At 31.1% G+C, this 17,898-nt stretch overlaps 2 protein-coding genes and 7 non-coding genes across 9 annotated transcripts in view; 1 reads left to right on the top strand and 8 right to left on the bottom strand.

The window, feature by feature from the left end:
• The window catches only part of LOC140045084 (density-regulated protein-like), a 211,506-nt gene that overhangs the window by 94,058 nt on the left and 99,550 nt on the right, over positions 1 to 17,898 (top strand). The gene's annotated exons all lie outside the window — the stretch shown is intronic.
• On the bottom strand, positions 291 to 411 carry LOC140045701 (U5 spliceosomal RNA). The gene has a single exon (XR_011844700.1). It is a non-coding gene; the product is annotated as a U5 spliceosomal RNA (small nuclear RNA).
• Positions 813 to 931, bottom strand: LOC140045685 (U5 spliceosomal RNA). The gene has a single exon (XR_011844685.1). It is a non-coding gene; the product is annotated as a U5 spliceosomal RNA (small nuclear RNA).
• On the bottom strand, positions 1,342 to 1,461 carry LOC140045707 (U5 spliceosomal RNA). Its single transcript, XR_011844704.1, has one exon. It is a non-coding gene; the product is annotated as a U5 spliceosomal RNA (small nuclear RNA).
• Positions 1,865 to 1,985, bottom strand: LOC140045693 (U5 spliceosomal RNA). Its single transcript, XR_011844693.1, has one exon. It is a non-coding gene; the product is annotated as a U5 spliceosomal RNA (small nuclear RNA).
• LOC140045696 (U5 spliceosomal RNA) lies at positions 2,395 to 2,513 on the bottom strand. Its single transcript, XR_011844695.1, has one exon. It is a non-coding gene; the product is annotated as a U5 spliceosomal RNA (small nuclear RNA).
• Positions 3,478 to 3,596, bottom strand: LOC140045684 (U5 spliceosomal RNA). The gene has a single exon (XR_011844684.1). It is a non-coding gene; the product is annotated as a U5 spliceosomal RNA (small nuclear RNA).
• LOC140045686 (U5 spliceosomal RNA) lies at positions 3,995 to 4,115 on the bottom strand. The gene has a single exon (XR_011844686.1). It is a non-coding gene; the product is annotated as a U5 spliceosomal RNA (small nuclear RNA).
• Positions 14,246 to 16,691, bottom strand: LOC140045082 (ficolin-2-like). The gene is made up of 3 exons (XM_072089824.1): positions 16,552 to 16,691; positions 15,957 to 16,221; positions 14,246 to 14,533 (listed from the first exon to the last, which is right to left on the bottom strand). The coding sequence occupies exons 1-3, from the start codon at positions 16,576 to 16,578 to the stop codon at positions 14,310 to 14,312; spliced, it is 516 nt and encodes a 171-aa protein (XP_071945925.1). The 5' UTR covers positions 16,579 to 16,691; the 3' UTR covers positions 14,246 to 14,309.

Below are 17,898 nucleotides of genomic sequence, written 5' to 3'. Positions count from 1 at the left end.
TGCACTAGAAAGTTTAACACTATCGGTTTAAAGCATTTTGACTAATAATTTATAAAAATAATATTGTTTATTAATTTTTCCAAACTTTTAAAACAAATAAAAGGCAAAAAAAATACATGCCATCATTTGCATATTTCAAATAATTGTAACTTAAAGTTAACCAGTTGACTATGTAGCAACTGCCAAGATCAAGGAATCATTGAAAAACATCATACAGTACATAGAAACTCAGTCTGAAAAGCTGTCGGATCGTACAATACTAATTATTATTCTAACATTTAATTCATAAATACCCTTGTACACAAACAAGAGTTGAGAAAAATTGAGTTGAAACTCAATAGTTGTTCCTCTACATGGAAATCTTTAGTAAAAGGCGAAAGATTTATGCGTGATGCAGAGAAACCAGAGTTATTAGAAACCTGTACCTATAGTATATCCATGGCATCACCTATCGAAATAAATAGGTTTGAAATAATGTAGGCCTAAACATTAACGAAATGTATAAAGCTTGGTTCATCTGTACTAGAAAGTTTAACAATATCGGTTTAAAGCATTTTTACTTATAATTTTTAAAAATAATAATGTTTATTAATTTTTCCAAACTTTTAAAACAAATAAAAGGCAAAAAAAAAACACATGCCATCATTTGCATATTTCAAATAATTGTAACTTAAAGTTAACCAGTTGACTATGTAGCAAATGCCAGGATCAAGAAATCATTGAAAAACATCATACCGTACATAGAAACTCAGTCTGAAAAGCTGCCGGATCGTACAATACTAATTATTATTCAAACATTTAATTAATAAATACCCTTGTACAAATACAAGGGTTGAGAAAAATTGAGTTGAAACTCAATAGTTGTTCCTCTACACGGAAATCTTTAGTAAAAGGCGAAAGATTTATGCGTGATGCAGAGAAACCAGAGTGATTAGAAACCTGTACCTATAGTATATACATAGCATCACCTCTCGAAACAAATAGGTTTGAAATAATGTAGGCCTACCGTACTAAACATTAACGAAATGTATAAATCTTGGTCCATCTGCACTAGAAAGTTTAACACTATCGGTTTAAAGCATTTTGACTAATAATTTATAAAAATAATATTGTTTATTAATTTTTCCAAACTTTTAAAACAAATAAAAGGCAAAAAAAATACATGCCATCATTTGCATATTTCAAATAATTGTAACTTAAAGTTAACCAGTTGACTATATATGTAGAAAATGCCAAGATCAAGGAATCATTGAAAAACATCATACCGTACATAGAAACTCAGTCTGAAAAGCTGTCGGATCGTACAATACTAATTATTATTCTAACGTTTAATTCATAAATACCCTTGTACGAAACCAAGGGTTGAGAAAAATTGAGTTGAAACTCAATAGTTGTTCCTCTACACGGAAATCTTTAGTAAAAGGCGAACGATTTATGCGTGATGCAGAGAAACCAGAGTAATTAGAAACCTGTACCTATAGTATATCCATTGCATCACCTATCGAAATAAATAGGTTTGAATTCATGGAGACCTACCGTACTAAACATTACCGAAATGCATAACTCTTGGTCCAGCTGCACTAGAAAGTTTGCCACTATCGGTTTAAAACATTTTGACTAATAGTTTGTAAAAATAATAATGTTTATTAATTTTTCCAAACTTTTAAAACAAATAAAAGTCAAAAAAAGACATGCCATCATTTGCATTTTTCAAATAATTGTAACTTACAGTAACCAGTTGACTATGTAGAAAATACCAAGATCAAGAAATCATTGAAGAACGTCATACCGTACATAGAAACTCAGTCTGAAAAGCTGTCGGATCGTACAATACTAATTATTATTCTAACATTTAATTCATAAATACCCTTGTACACAAACAAGAGTTGAGAAAAATTGAGTTGAAACTCAATAGTTGTTCCTCTACACGGAAATCTTTAGTAAAAGGCGAAAGATTTATGCGTGATGCAGAGAAACTAGAGTAATTAGAAACCTGTACCTATAGTATATCCATGGCATGACCTATCGAAATAAATAGGTTTGAAATAATGTAGGCCTACCGTACTAAACATTAACGAAATGTATAAAGCTTGGTTCATCTGCACTAGAAAGTTTAACAATATCGGTTTAAAGCATTTTGACTTATAATTTATAAAATAATAATGTTTATTAATTTTTCCAAACTTTTAAAACAAATAAAAGGCAAAAAAAAAGACATGGCATCATTTGCATATTTCAAATAATTGTAACTTAAAGTTAACCAGTTGACTATATGTTGCAAATGCCAAGATCAAGGAATCATTGAAAAACATCATACCGTACATAGAAACTCAGTCTGAAAAGCTGTCGGATCGTACAATACTAATTATTATTCTAACATTTAATTCATAAATACCCTTGTACAAAAACAAGAGTTGAGAAAAATTGAGTTGAAACTCAATAGTTGTTCCGCTACACGGAAATCTTTAGTAAAAGGCGAAAGATTTATGCGTGATGCAGAGAAACCAGAGTGATTAGAAACCTGTACCTATAGTATATACATAGCATCACCTATCGAAATAAATAGGTTTGAAATAATGTAGGCCTACCGTACTAAACATTAACGAAATGTATAAAATGTATAAAGCTTGGTTCATCTGCACTAGAAAGTTTAAAGATGTATTGTCCCTTGAAACACAAAAAATGAAAAAAAAAATATTCTAAATTTAAATTGGCCATATCAAAGTAATATTAAAGTTATTCACTTTAAGTCGAAAATTCGAGCCAAAAACAACAATTTTACGTAATTAACAGGTAAATTAATTAGATTATATTTCGTCTGGGAAATCATCGCAAGCGAAAGTAAACAAAGATTTCAAACCATGAATATGCATTACGCATGATGCTAATTAGGATTGTTTACAACTTGTCACGGTTGAGAAGGTGTTTTCACACAGATCGCGAGGAAGTTTTATGATTATGCATACAGAGTAGCCAAATAAGTGCGTTGAATTATGAGATATGTTTTGATTGAAAACTTTGACTGGAAGTCAAAGTTATTTTTTGAACAAAAAACATCTGTATTTCGGTTAAATTATTTTTTTTTTCGACTAATTTTTGGTGAAAGTCAATAACTATTATGATACTTCAAAATGACCTATTTTTTTTCTAAATAAAAAAAATTTTTTTTTTGGAATTAGTCAAAGGGACAATACATCTTTAACAATATCGGTTTAAAGAATTTTGACTTATAATTTATAACAATAATAATGTTTATTAATTTTTCCAAACTTTTAAAACAAATAAAAGGCCAAAAAAAGACATGCCATCATTTGCATATTTCAAATAATGGTAACTTCAAGTTAACCAGTTGACTATGTAGCAAATGACAAGATCAAGGAATCATTGAAAAACATCATACAGTACATAGAAACTCAGTCTGAAAAGCTGTCGGATCGTACAATACTAATTATTATTCTAGCATTTAATTCATAAATACCCTTGTACAAATACAAGGGTTGAGAAAAATTGAGTTGAAACTCAATAGTTGTTCCTCTACACGGAAATCTTTAGTAAAAGGCGAAAGATTTATGCGTGATGCAGAGAAACCAGAGTGATTAGAAGTCTGTACCTATAGTATATACATAGCATCACCTATCGAAATAAATAGGTTTGAAATAATGTAGGCCTAAACATTAATGAAATGTATAAAGCTTGGTTCATCTGTACTAGAAAGTTTAACAATATCGGTTTAAAAGCATTTTTACTTAAAATTTTTAAAAATAATAATGTTTATTAATTTTTCCAAACTTTTAAAACAAATAAAAGGCAAAAAAAACACATACCATCATTTGCATATTTCAAATAATTGTAACTTAAAGTTAACTAGTTGACTATGTAGCAAATGCCAGGATCAAGAAATCATTGAAAAACATCATACCGTACATAGAAACTCAGTCTTAAAAGCTGTCGGATCGTACAATACTAATTATTATTCTAACATTTAATTCATAAATACCCTTGTACGAAAAAGAGGGTTGAGAAAAATTGAGTTGAAACTCAATAGTTGTTCCTCTACACGGAAATCTTTAGTAAAAGGCGAAAGATTTATGCGTGATGCAGAGAAACCAGAGTAATTAGAAACCTGTACCTATAGTATATACATAGCATCACCTATCGAAATAAATAGGTTTTAAATAATCTAGGCCTACCGTACTAAGCATTAACGAAATGTATACATCTTGGTCCATCTGCACTAGAAAGTTTAACACTATCGGTTTAAAGCATTTTGACTAATAATTTATAAAAATAATAATGTTTATTAATTTTTCCAAACTTTAAAAACAAATAAAAGAAAATTATACACATTTATTCATTCGCATATTTCAAATACTGTAATTGTGTTTTAAAGTTGACTAATGGCCTTTCAATGTGTAGCGATTGCCACGTAAAAGGAAATGTATGGTGGAAATTTGAATTGAATGTATTTTAAAACTGTTAATATTTAAATCGTTAGGCCAACTGGTTTTATAATATAAGGTTTCCATTCAAAATACAACATAGCCGTACAATATATGTCCCATAGAAACTCAATCTGAGAAGCTGAATATAATATAACGTTGAATTCATAAGTACTCTTGTATCAAAACAAGGGTTTAAAAAATCGAGTTGACACTCAATTAGTAGGGGAGCCAGAAAGGGTTACCTGCACGTGCACCCTCTAGCAAACTATATTAAACCATTTTTTTTTGTTTTTGGCTGAAAAAAAAAAATTAGATGCCGGGACCAAAATGTCAATATGGTAAAAGTCATAACTGTGAGTAACTTGGTAACTACTGGGTGAATTGGAAAAATGTTGGTGAAAAACTACTTAGTCATATTTCTATTCACATCTAATCGACAATTTTTGCCAAAAATGGACGGAAGCCCATTTTCTTACCACTGGTGAAGAAATTGGCCAATCTTAGCAACAACTGATTAGAAAGTGATTATTTTGGTCTGAAATTACTCACACAGTATATGCTTTTATTTTCCCTAATGTAAATAAAATCATAAAAGTGTCAATAAACACGTAATTTTGACCTTTGGTATACCGCCAGAACAAACATTTTTGGCTTGGAGCAAATTTTTCATATCTCATAAGTTGTTGGTGTCAAAATACTAAGCAGATCCATATTTCTATACACTCTAATGGAAAACGTTTGCCAAAAGTTACCATGAAACTCTATTTTTTACCATTTGGTCCAGAAAATGCCCATATCAATTTCTCAGCAACCATTAATCAGAAAGTTTTAAGTTTAGTCTCAAATTTCTAGCAATCGAAAACAAACATTTTGAAATTTATTCTATAGCTGCGAGAACAATTGTTGGTGTGAAGGACATTTACATTCTCAATAACTTGTCGTGATTAATATCAATTTACACTGGTAATCCATGTTGAACGCACACATTTGAAAACACCCCCAAATGTGAAAACAACCACAAATGTGACAAACGCACCACCCACAAATGTGAAAACGCCCACAAATGTGAAAACGATCATCGCCCACAATTGTGCTAACACCCGCAAATGTAAAAAAAAGACACTATCGTTCACAAATGTAAAACAAAGAAGAAATTTTCACCCACAAATGTAAAAAAAAACCAACAAATTAATGTATATAAATAGGCCTATATGAACATTAACTCGTAAAATACTAAGCTTAAGTATCACAATGGCTTTAGTCTAGCATTAAATTTGATATAAATTGGTATTTTTTTCACATTTGTGGGCGCTATTTTCACGTTTACGGGTGATGTGTTTTCACATTTGTGGTTGTTTCCCATTTGTGGGCGTTTTCTTGTGGGTTCAACAAATTTACCACTGAAAAGTCTCCACTTTTTCATAACTTGTTATATTTCGACTTTAATTTAAAGTAATAAACATATTAATTCCTATTAATTTGAGACCAAAGCTATCACTGTGACCTGGTTGCTAAATATTCGTATGACCATTTTCTTGATCAGTGGTCCAATATAGAGTCCTTTGTCAATATCAATCAATACGAGTGTACAACAATATTTGCTAGTTATTCAAAACTAGAGTGTGAGCTCATCCTCCAGGAAGTGAAGACAATAGTTTATTCAATTAAATACCACACTAATTGGTATAATTAATACATTATTTAGTTTAGTACATTTATTTTAGTGTTTTAGTCTTTTGAGACTAACTTCCGCGACACATTGGGCCATTTTGGCCCAAGGAAGAAGATGTTTTAGACGGCTTGCAACATGCGCAGAAGTATCCCAGGGTTCTAACGGGAGTTAGGTTATTCCTCCTGAGCTTACTCAACAACTTGGCTATCTGGGTTTCACTCGATTTAAAAAAAAAAAGTTGTATCATCAGTTCTTCGGATTTAATTTTATATACTATTTCCCACTATATGCTTTGATGCTTTATGACTATATTTAATTTGATCTTTATTAATTTGCAGTATAATTTTTATTTTTCGACTACTGACCGCTTGACAGGCGTGGTCCGAAAATAAAAAAAATCTAAAATGGCTATCGCCACCAACGGCCAATTTAGTTGAAACCAGGAAGTTGCAAGTTAAACCCGTGAACACACCGTGAACCCGGAAATTACTTCTACGGCACGGTGGAAAATCTACCGATTAAATTAGAAATTTTGTTTCAAAACCCTTTATAATATATAAATATTGAACAATTATCGTAATAGTAAGAACTGATGTTATCAAATCTACGTTTCATGTTCTGAGATAGTTGATGTATGTATCCAAGGCGAAGATTTGTTTTTCCATTGTGCTCATATAGATAGGCGTTTGGGCAGGCTATAGGTTAAATGTCAAAATAGGTGTTTTTTAACATTCTGTTTATTTCTATAGTTTTGAACAAATATAAATATATACTTTGCGAGTAATTTGAAACTAAATTTATAACTTTCTGACTAGTAGTTGATGAGATATTGATATGGCAATTTTCTTGACCAACGGTAAAAAATAACGTTTCATAGTCATTTTAGGCAAAAATTGTCCATTAGGAGAGTGAATATAAATATGTATCTTTTGAGTATTTTGACACCAACTACGCTCATATCAACCAAACAATTTCTGAGATATGAAAAAAATGATATGAAAAAAAGTGCTCTAAGCGTTTGTGCCGGCTATATGTCAAAGGTCAAAATTGGGAATTATTTAAAGTTTTATGATTGTTATTACATTATAATAAATGTAAACATATACTTTGCGAGTAATTTGAGACCAAAATTATCACTTTCTCATCAGTGGTTGCTCAGATATTCATAATGATTAATTTCTTGACCAGTGGTGAGAAAAGAGGTTTCCGTCCACCTGTAGTAGAAAACGCCAGCTAATGTCGAAGCAACCGTTAATGTAGAACAGTCCACCGCTAATGTAGTAAAACCTCCGGCTAATGTAGAGACACCAACAGCTTATGTAGTAAATAAAAATCAACACCAGCTTATGTAGTGGAGTTTTTTATACAATCAGTGCAATAGGTAGGAATCCTGTCTCTGCCTGGTTTTGTGTGATGTTTTCTTGTTCTCTGTCCACGTATTTTTATATTGAATATATCCTCTACATTAGTGGTGGATTGTTCTGCATTAACGGTTGTTTCGACATTAGCTGGCGTTTTTTAGATTAGCGGTGGTAACAAGTCCATTTGAACTACAGAACTAAAAATGTATGTTTGAAATTAATGGACTAATTTCAGTCCACTGAATAAAATAGTGGTTTAATCCACTGTACTTGACTATATACAATTGATAAACATGTTGATATACCGTCCATGCTTCTCCATCAGTGTTCATATTACAGTACAGAGGTAATGAATGTTTACCAATTTTGGCATTCTTAGAAGTTTCGAAACACATCATTTCATCATTTCCAAAAGTGCGAGGCACATGGTTTTTAGCAACGCACAGACTTCTCTCTGTCATTTCGGAGCATATGCTGTGATTACCAATCGTCTGGACTCAATCGTTCGACAATCAACATATTCTAGGCCTAAAATCACACTTTAGCAAATATGCTTAGCCCTAACCTAGAGGCCTATGTGGAAAATATTTTAATCAATGTTTTATAACAATTATTGCTGTATTCATACAATATTTCTTTAGTAGAACGAGCGATTTTCATTATTGTCCACGTATTAGGCCTAGTCTACATCATCAATTTCGTTGATTTCTTCCTCTGCATCGCACTTTTGATAAAGGATAATGATGCCTCGCATTTTTTGGTTGATTCAAAACGATGCCTCGCACTGTTATAACCCATCATCAACCCTACTGCAAAGCGTATGTTCTTAATACATAATATTTATCATCGGCAAATATATAATATTCGTACGTAGTTTCTATTTTTAATAAAATATTGTTTTAAAAACGATGCCTCGTATAAATCTTTGACTTGCACCATTGCCTTGCACTTTTTTATTACCCCATCATCAACCCTACTGCAAAGCATATAATTCTTAATACATAATATTTACCATCGGCAAATATATAATATTCGTTCGTAGTTTCTATTTTAATAAAATAAGGTTTTAAAAATGCGTACGCGTCATATTGATAATAAGAATAACGGCTTTTTAAAAATTAATTGAATTTGCTAGTAAAAAAAAATTATATCTATCAATCAATACGCGCATTGTTACTAATTACTTGTTCGTTTTACTGATGTGTTATGATTAGATTGCGTACAATATCTAATAATAACAGAAATCACACTATCTACCATGTCCATAAATTGCGGGAGTTTCAATCAATACAGCGAGTATGTTTTCCTAAACTTTAAAAAAGAAGGATGTTGTGCTGATTTTATTGTATTTATCAAACGTGCTCTTTGAAAGTGTAACTTATGCCAGTTTTCAAAATAAAGTATGTGTTTATATCTGAGATAACGAAGTTCATTCATAAGATAGAAATAACTGGTTTGATAAATAAAGCAATTCTTAACAACTATCTGATGAATGCTAGTGCTCTTATTGTTATCAATTTATCAATTTTATCCATCGAGTTATTCATTTAAATACATTGAATGTTGAAAATAACTTCAATCGTATAGCCCATAAGGAGAAAAAACAATATTGAATCTTTTATAATGATACGAAAAGTTAAGCAGAATAATGCTTACAATCATACAAAATTTAAAAAATAAACACGATTAAACTGACTAATCCTAGTGTCATTGCAATTTGATAACAGAATTGATTCCAACATTATGTAAAATAAATAATGACAAATGTATACCTGCAGCTGATTATATCGAGGGAGAAAGGTTATACAGTATTTTTAGGATACAAGAAACTGCAGAATACCAAAGTTTACAGATCTGATTGTTGAATCATCAGAACTAACTTATGGCCCATTTATACTATAGCGATAGCGATCGACGATAACTAAATAAATAATGCATTTCTCACAGCATAAAACAAACAAAATCGAAACAGTCTCATCCTATATTCATTATACCATATACCATTACCATACCATTATAGTTATTGCTTTTGATGGAAATAATATTTGCATATAAGTACAATAAAATGACGTTATGATTAGTAAGAGAAATTATAATGTGACGATAAAACAAATCATTGTTCTTATTTTATTTATCATATTTGATTGGATTAAAAAAATTAAATTATTATTTATTACAAAATACCACAGCTTAATTGTTACAAGTTTTTGTTATAATACACGACAGGTTATTACAAAATGCGACAAGTTTGTTTAAAACACAAGCAATAATTCAAATAAATCTCTACACTATCAAACTCTGACAACCAGTTTGATAGACAGATCTTAATATTGCCTGTGATTGGTCACCACGTGCTGCATTACAATTCAATTCAACTTTATTTCAAACTGTCCATATGAAACACGTCCTGTGGAACAAAGCTTCTTTAGATTTTTAACCAGTGATATTTTACTAAATAGTATATCTTATATAAGCCTCTTATTTATTTACTGTAATAGCCGCGCAAGCTAAATTCAGTTTATAAATATTATCACTAGAATTCTAGTCATGACGGTCGGTACAGATGTGAACTAGTATAACGCCCAGGCACTGTCATGAAACCAAGAAGTGGAAAACCCAAAATTAAATAACTTTATGCCCACAGCATTTCCCGCGCGAGTTTAAATATTGGAATAAAATTAAAACATACAATTTGAAAATGGCTTTTATCTTCAACAAATTTGGTCTGATTTTGGTTTGTATAAAAATTAGTTAATAATGCAGGTTTAACATTAATAACAATCTCTGCATTATTATACCAGTGTTGCCGTTTATTAGATTTCCAAGTTCCAAAGTGTAGTCATCACTTTTTTCATTCCTGATTCTGAAGGATTCGTATACTGAATAGTATGCTTCACCAGAATCCTTTTTCATATCAATTCGAAGGTTGTACTTTCCCGATGACGTCATCTCATGTATATTGTCATTCCCCAACCAGAACTCACCGCAAATATTTCCAAATCCATGTTTATACTCCTTCCAATACCGATAAAAATAATCTATTGAATTGTCCCCACACGCCGTTGAAAAACCTAAAATAATTATACATTAGCTCTTTTATCTCCATTAAGACTATGTAGGAACAAAAGATGTTTCTCTCTCTCTCATCCACAGACCAACAAACGAGCAGCATGTCATGTGTATAGCCGTAATTTACTTTTCAATTGTTGTCTTTATTATTAACTATGAATGTATCGTATCCTGTCAATTGTATGTTGTTCTTTATTATCTACACAGTCGGAAGAAGAAAACAAACGATGTGTAAATATAACGTATGTATTTGAACCATCGAAGCACAATTACATATAAAGCACATCTATTCACTTTAATCATAAATGAATAATTATCTAACTCAACTTAATTTGTAGGCCTAATAGTTTTCAATTGCTGTTGCAATTTATTACGGAAAGTATGAACTCACTTTCTAAAGCATTGAGAAAAAAGGGTTACGCGCGATTTACTGAAACGTCCTTAATACGAATACAAATAAAACTCTAAATACGTCCTATAAAAACCTATGTCCGGGCCTATGTCCTTACGTAAATGTATACATACGCTCTTGAAATTGCCCAGATGGCTCTCGAATACAGGAACTTTGGCGTTACAACTGGAAATTGTAAAAATGAACACAGAGCGAATGAATACAGTCAAACACGATGTAATCTGTAGCCATCATCACAAGAATTGTAAAATGAAAAATAAACTGTAGACTTGAATTGTCTGTATCGCATGGTATCGGCCTGCCACATTCCTGTCTCATTATTTTATGATGGAGTTGTATCTTCATATTATAAAATTCGTATCAAACATGGATTGTTTGCTTACAACAACGTCTTGCAATTAAGGAATATTATGTATAATATATATATATATATTTGTTGTACACTACGCATACATCTACTGGTATTATTAGCATTTTCATCCAATCCAATCTCACAGATATAATTCACATGAGTTTGATGTGATGTAATAGAAAAATGATTGACAGTCAGGGGTAAGTCTCAAATACATCACAGAACACCGAGTTACACTTCTTGTTTTAGAAGAAAGCACCAAGTCAGTTTCTTTTGATTTCTATTTAGCAAATTCCGATTTAACTCACAAATTATAGATCGCATAGGCCTAGGCCTTCTATAAAATATTAGAGTAACAGTTTAAGAAATATTTTAATTCTAGTTATAAAACACATTTTTATTATTCACATTCCTTTAAATGAAATTAGATAATTATTTTGTCTCGATTAGACACTAAAAGTAAAGTATTGTTCCATGTACCAAGGTAGAATTTTTTGTTCTAAAGTTTTTTCAGGAAACCTACTGTACGGTTTATAAAAACAAACACATCAGAGCCAAACTTATGTGGAGTTTAATAAGCTCAAAATAGAATTCAATATTGCACAATATTAAGCTATATAAAATAAGCATAACATAAAATGTATTCATTATATAATTGAAAAAATTAAAAATTGAAAATACCAACATGAAAATTGACTAATATGAATAGAAGATGATAATTAAATTATCATTAATATATTTACAGACATATAAAATGTGCAAAGTCAAAATAGAAATATTTATAAAATTCAATATAGCCCACGAAATTTTGATTTGATGAAATAAAAGAAAATTGCAAAATTAAGAAATCAACAAGTTTATTTCGATGTTAGATTTAGGCCTGGATATTTAATACTTTTAATGATTTCATGGTAACTATAATAGATTGAAACCTTTCTATGTTTTCATTGATAATAAAAGGTCATAACAAAACAGTAACATTTTTATAGCTTATAATTTTAATAGACTAATTGAAAAAGAAAAACAAGGTAGGACATTACAGTGTGTTTCAATATACTATCGGTTGTAAATCAAACGATTTTATTTTCTTGTCCTTAAGTTTATAGAGATGGAACATTTTTTTTTCATTCTTCATGTTTTATGTTTAAAACATGTGATAAGCCTATCACATCTTCAATACAATCACTGTATATGTTATGCGCCTACTTTTAATGGTTTTCAGATAGACCAATTGATGCAATTCGAGTGCTACACGATTCCTTCAAAAAGACAAGAATGAACTTACTGCCTTGCATAACCGTGATTTTAAGCAATAACCTTGATCATTTTGTTTACTGGATTATGCCTAATATAAGACATCGGTGAAAGAAACATTCGATTAAAATAACAGTTTCCATGGAGAGGTCGTAAGGCCGGGGCATATGACAGAACATGGACATTGTCCATTTACAAACTACAGAAAAATATCTTTGGAGACTCTTTAGACTTGCTAAATGAGAACGGGAAATCCCCCCTTTTTAATCGGTGAGGAGCAAAGATCTTATATAAGATCTTTGGTGAGGAGCTCTGCGCGTGTGTACCATATTTAATAATAATAATAATAATATTTATTTGGAACAACATTTTTTGAACAGTGGCACACATGCGTAGATGATGCGTCCATACCAATTACAAAATTTAATACAAAAACAATGAAAAATAAAAACTGAAACTAAATAAAACATATTTGAGATAACGACATAAAATTTGAATCGACGCTATTCCAAAACTTATTTTCAAACTAAAACTACACTAATACAACTACTAATTTTGCAACATCAATGGAAAAGAAACACTTTTTTAAAATAAAACAGTAAAAGTAATTGTAATACAATTGCATTTCTTAGTTTCCAAGCACGGCTTGTATACATTTTACACTAACTGTCAAACACAGCATAAATATCGTGAGAATTATTTTTATGAAATAACGTGCTTCCTAGAACATATTGAACCTTAAAAGATAGGTCATCAGAAATAAATTAACCCAAGTATCTACAAAAGTATTCATTGCAATAAGATTACGTAAGTGTTTGCAATTCTTCAATTCTAATACAATGTAACTTAATACAGTACTACAAATAAACAGAAAAATGTTTTTTATCTTCTTCACCTTACCCACAAACATTACACTAATCATTTAGATTATCAACTAACTAGCGGAGTATGATTAACATCCTTAATAACTCATATTAATTCATTATGTATGTAAATATACATGAGGAAATACAACTTAGCATTATGAACTACGGTATTACACGGTATTACGATTTATTGGCCTAACTGCAGTTTTTTGGTGGTTCACGTCGATCCTTACAATACGCTAAACAAATAAAGACGTGTTCAACTTTAGAGTGTTGCATAAACTGTAAACAAAATTAATTAACACGAAGCAGAGTCAGGTGTGAAATATGTTATAATGGAATATTATATGGAAAATTATATGTAGAAAATTATATATTAAGATGATATTATAATGAAGAAGAAAAATATTGCATGGACTGTCAGTATTAACACATTTTTGTTGATAACCATTTTTTGTTTGTTTTGTCTTGTTGTGTTTTTAGAAATGAAATAATATAAACAAATTAACAAATTTGAATCATATTGGGCATTGCGTTTGTGCAGATCTTTCTTTCAAATCCCATCAAAAGGTCTTTTTGTAGAATTATTTGAATAGACTTGAAATATATAAAGTACAGCCTTTTTTTGTAAATCATTATTTTGTTCGTTCCTTCTTCTATGGAAGTGAATAACTTCATTAAAACTGCAAACAGGCATATTAAAAGTCTGATTATATTCATCTTAACTTGTTTGTGTTTTTGTGAGTCAAAACATCTTTAAACATGATATGAGTACTAGTCACGCTTCATTTTCATTTCGGCCCAACTCAGGCCCAGATTTTAATCATCTTAATTTGTTTGTGTTTTTGTGAGTCAAAACATCTTTAAACATGATATGAGTACTAGTCACGCTTCATTTTCATTTCGGCCCAACTCAGGGCCAGATGATTTCTAGTGTTAGTAAAACAATTAAATGAATTCCCATACTCTCCATTTAAATAACATGTATAACAACTTTGAAACCACCAGGCCCCTTTAAATATCTTGGCACATTCATCTTCCCTGTCATCATTATCTTTGTCACGTGTCGAAAAGCATTGCCCTGGACCATGCTCCAATACATCAACTAAAAAATAATAGTAAATAAATAAATCTGAATATAATTATAATGAAATAAATATTAAATACATTATTTCTAAGACAAACACATTTCCGAAATTTGGTTAGAAACAAAAGTAACGTGTTTTCTTATACAGTATCAAAATAAATGTTTTGAGTTGATGGTGAAAATATTTCATGAGTTGAAAGATTTCTCTATTGAACTCTATTGAACTTTTCAGCAAATGAAATATTCTGTCCATTCAACATACTTAGTATATAAACAAAATTAATTATTTTTTTAACACTCTTGTGTATTAGTTCAACAGCATGGGCCTAGTATAGTCTAAAACTGTTTTTGTGCAGAAGGCTAGGCCACTGTAGTATGTTTTACTTCTTGGAGAAAATAGGGACTTTTAGATTTTCACGTCCACTATGTCGACTGCTACCCTATTACGTCATTTTATGATATGCGCATGCGCTAGGCGACTGATACTTTGACTGGCAAATTTGAGCGCTTGTTCAGCTGACGTGCGTACCAGTGGACGCATGACGTCAAAACACTGCAAAACTATTGTTTTGTATTGGTTATTTTAAATAAAACATTTAATAATACAGGTTATGGCCTGGGTCTTATCATTAAGGACGGAAGGCTTCGTTCAGAAAATGAAGGATCTCGGACAGACCTAGGCCCGTGTATTTCCACCGACTAAGTGCGGTGGAATAGCACCACGGTAAGCACTCTACTAAATAGATTACAAAGTCAGATCCCAAGGTCATTACGTCATACGTTCACTACTGACACGTCAACGTATGTCACTTAATCTAAAAGTTCTATCATAATCTGTCGACGAGAACAGTCGACTACAACCCATGTTGACGTGACTACGACCCATGTTGACATGACTGTTGTGTGCAAGTTCACTTAAATAATCTAAAAGTCCCAAATGATGTATATAGACACGACATAGTGTATTTCTAAAAAAAAAAACACAAGCTTGCTTTTTGTTTAACCAAAAGCTGAATGTGAACCATTATTATAAATATCACTTTCAGTTAGAGGTAGAACTGATTCCAAACGGCACGTGATGCAAGGTGTATAGGCATAATTCTGATATATTCTAATCCTATACTGTCAGCAGGATTATTCAATACATTATAGATTACATTAAAATGCAGTACGGGTATAAACCTAACGTCCAGCCACTTTCATGGGATGAAACAAATAAAAACAGATAGCAAAAAAAGAAACTAAGTTAAACACACTATTAGGCCCACGTCATCTCACGCGCAAACTTACAAATTGGAAAATCGCCATACAGAACCTAAACATTAAAAATTGCTCTTGTCTTTATTACATAACAACACAGCAATAATAATAATAAGATGGTTTTTTATTGAAAGTTAGTTAATAGTGTAAGCTTATTAATAATTACAATCTCTGCATTTACCAGTGTTGCCGTTTATTAGATTTCCAAGTTCCAAAGTGTAGCATTCACTTTCATTCATGATTCTGAAGGATTCGTATACTGTATAGTATGCTTCACCAGAATCCTTTTTCATATCAATTCGAAGGTTGTACTTTCCCGATGACGTCATCTCATGTATATTGTCATTCCCCAACCAGAACTCACCGCAAATATTTCCAAAACCATGTTTATACTCCTCCCAATACCGATAAAAATCTACTGAATTATCTTCACGTCGTTGGAAAACCTAAAATATACATTTAGCACTTTTATCTCTGTTTAAAAGAATTTGGATTACTGCATAATTGAAAGAGGTTACACTTGGTATCAATTGCGGATCGTGTTGAGTCACCGTCTCTTCAAATATACGAGTTGCTACTAGCAACTATTAACTTAATTATTCAATATAATGTTTGTCCTAAATCTGACGAAGCCCATTTGAACTTTAAAACTATTATACCTGTGAATATTGCATTTTCAGGTTTGAAATTAATAGACGAATTTCACTTGAATGAATAAAATAATGGTTAAATCCAATTGACTATATACAATTTATAAACATGTTGATATACTTTACCGTCCATCCTCCTCCATCAGTGTCCATATCACAGTATACAAGCAATCCGTTTCTACCACTTTTGGCAATTGGGTATAATCCACTTTTTCTTGACGTTTTCAAAATATCCTGGCAATCTTTCACATAAATTTAATGAAAAATACGGCAATAAAAGCCTGTTGATAAGACACGTAAATAAACTCTTAATCGTATGCCTACGATAATAAAACATTTTTATTTTTGTTTTTATTTTGATTTAAAAATTTGTTTCAAAATGGAAAATATGTATTTAATTATTGCTCCATGGCTTAAATCCACAATACACAATTTGTTGACAATGTCAATATCTGAAATAGTAATTATGTGGGAGAATTTTCCTACAACCCCCACTACTTTTGTGCAAACCGATGTGTACATGAGTTCCCGTCATGACTATGTTAAATTGAAGTTTTTTTCTTTTAATGATATATTCAGATCAAAGTGTACAAAAAACATTGACTTAAGGAGTGATAGGGACGACCGAATAACATACGAATTATCAAAGCTTTTTTATTCACTACTCCCTTCGAGAAAATACGTACATTTGTTCGAAGTGAGTATACACCCTTATCTCCAGTGTTTCCGAATCTCAAACTGCCAGATAATTCACATGATTTTGATGTGACGTCATAGTGAAATGATTGACAGTCAGGAGCAAGACTCAGACACAACACAGAACATCGAGTTGCACTTCTTGTTCTAGTAGAAAACACCAAGTCAGTTCCTTCTGATTTCAGCAGATCATAATGTTTCTCGAAAATTGTAGATCGAATACAGGATTTACCTATTTTGAATAATAGTTAACGTGAAAGGAATATCCACACGAGCGAAATAATAACAAAGAGAAACACACTGTTTTATTATTAAATTATTATGCTACTACAGTACTACTGCTGCTGCTGAATCATTTGTTATAAAAAAAAATGTATACCGTTCACAAGGCTTTACATATCAAATTTAATATCAAAACTAGAAAGCCACTCCTAGAGCATACCTCCGCCTACTGTTAAATTCTCCTACATAAGAATTCATGAGAAAATATATATATATATATATATATATATATATATAAATCGTGGTGAATTTAACGCAGACCATGAAAGCGAAAGTGCTCGATACAAAATGTAGAGCCAAATATAAATAAATGAAAGACGCTAGTAAATTACCAACTGAACATTTTATTGCACTACAGGCTGTTACATGAGTATGAACTCAATCTACAGGTGCTTGGCTCTGAATGATAGTCACAAGTGAATACAAAAAGCTATAATGAAGTCTTAAGGCAAACTGTTTATGTGAACAATAGTATGCTAATTAGCAAGTACAACA

Source organism: Antedon mediterranea, chromosome 3 (assembly GCF_964355755.1).
Source record: "Antedon mediterranea chromosome 3, ecAntMedi1.1, whole genome shotgun sequence".
NCBI lineage: Eukaryota > Metazoa > Echinodermata > Crinoidea > Comatulida > Antedonidae > Antedon > Antedon mediterranea.
Note: the sequence above shows the minus strand (reverse complement) of the source record. Positions and strands in the feature narration are given on the sequence as shown.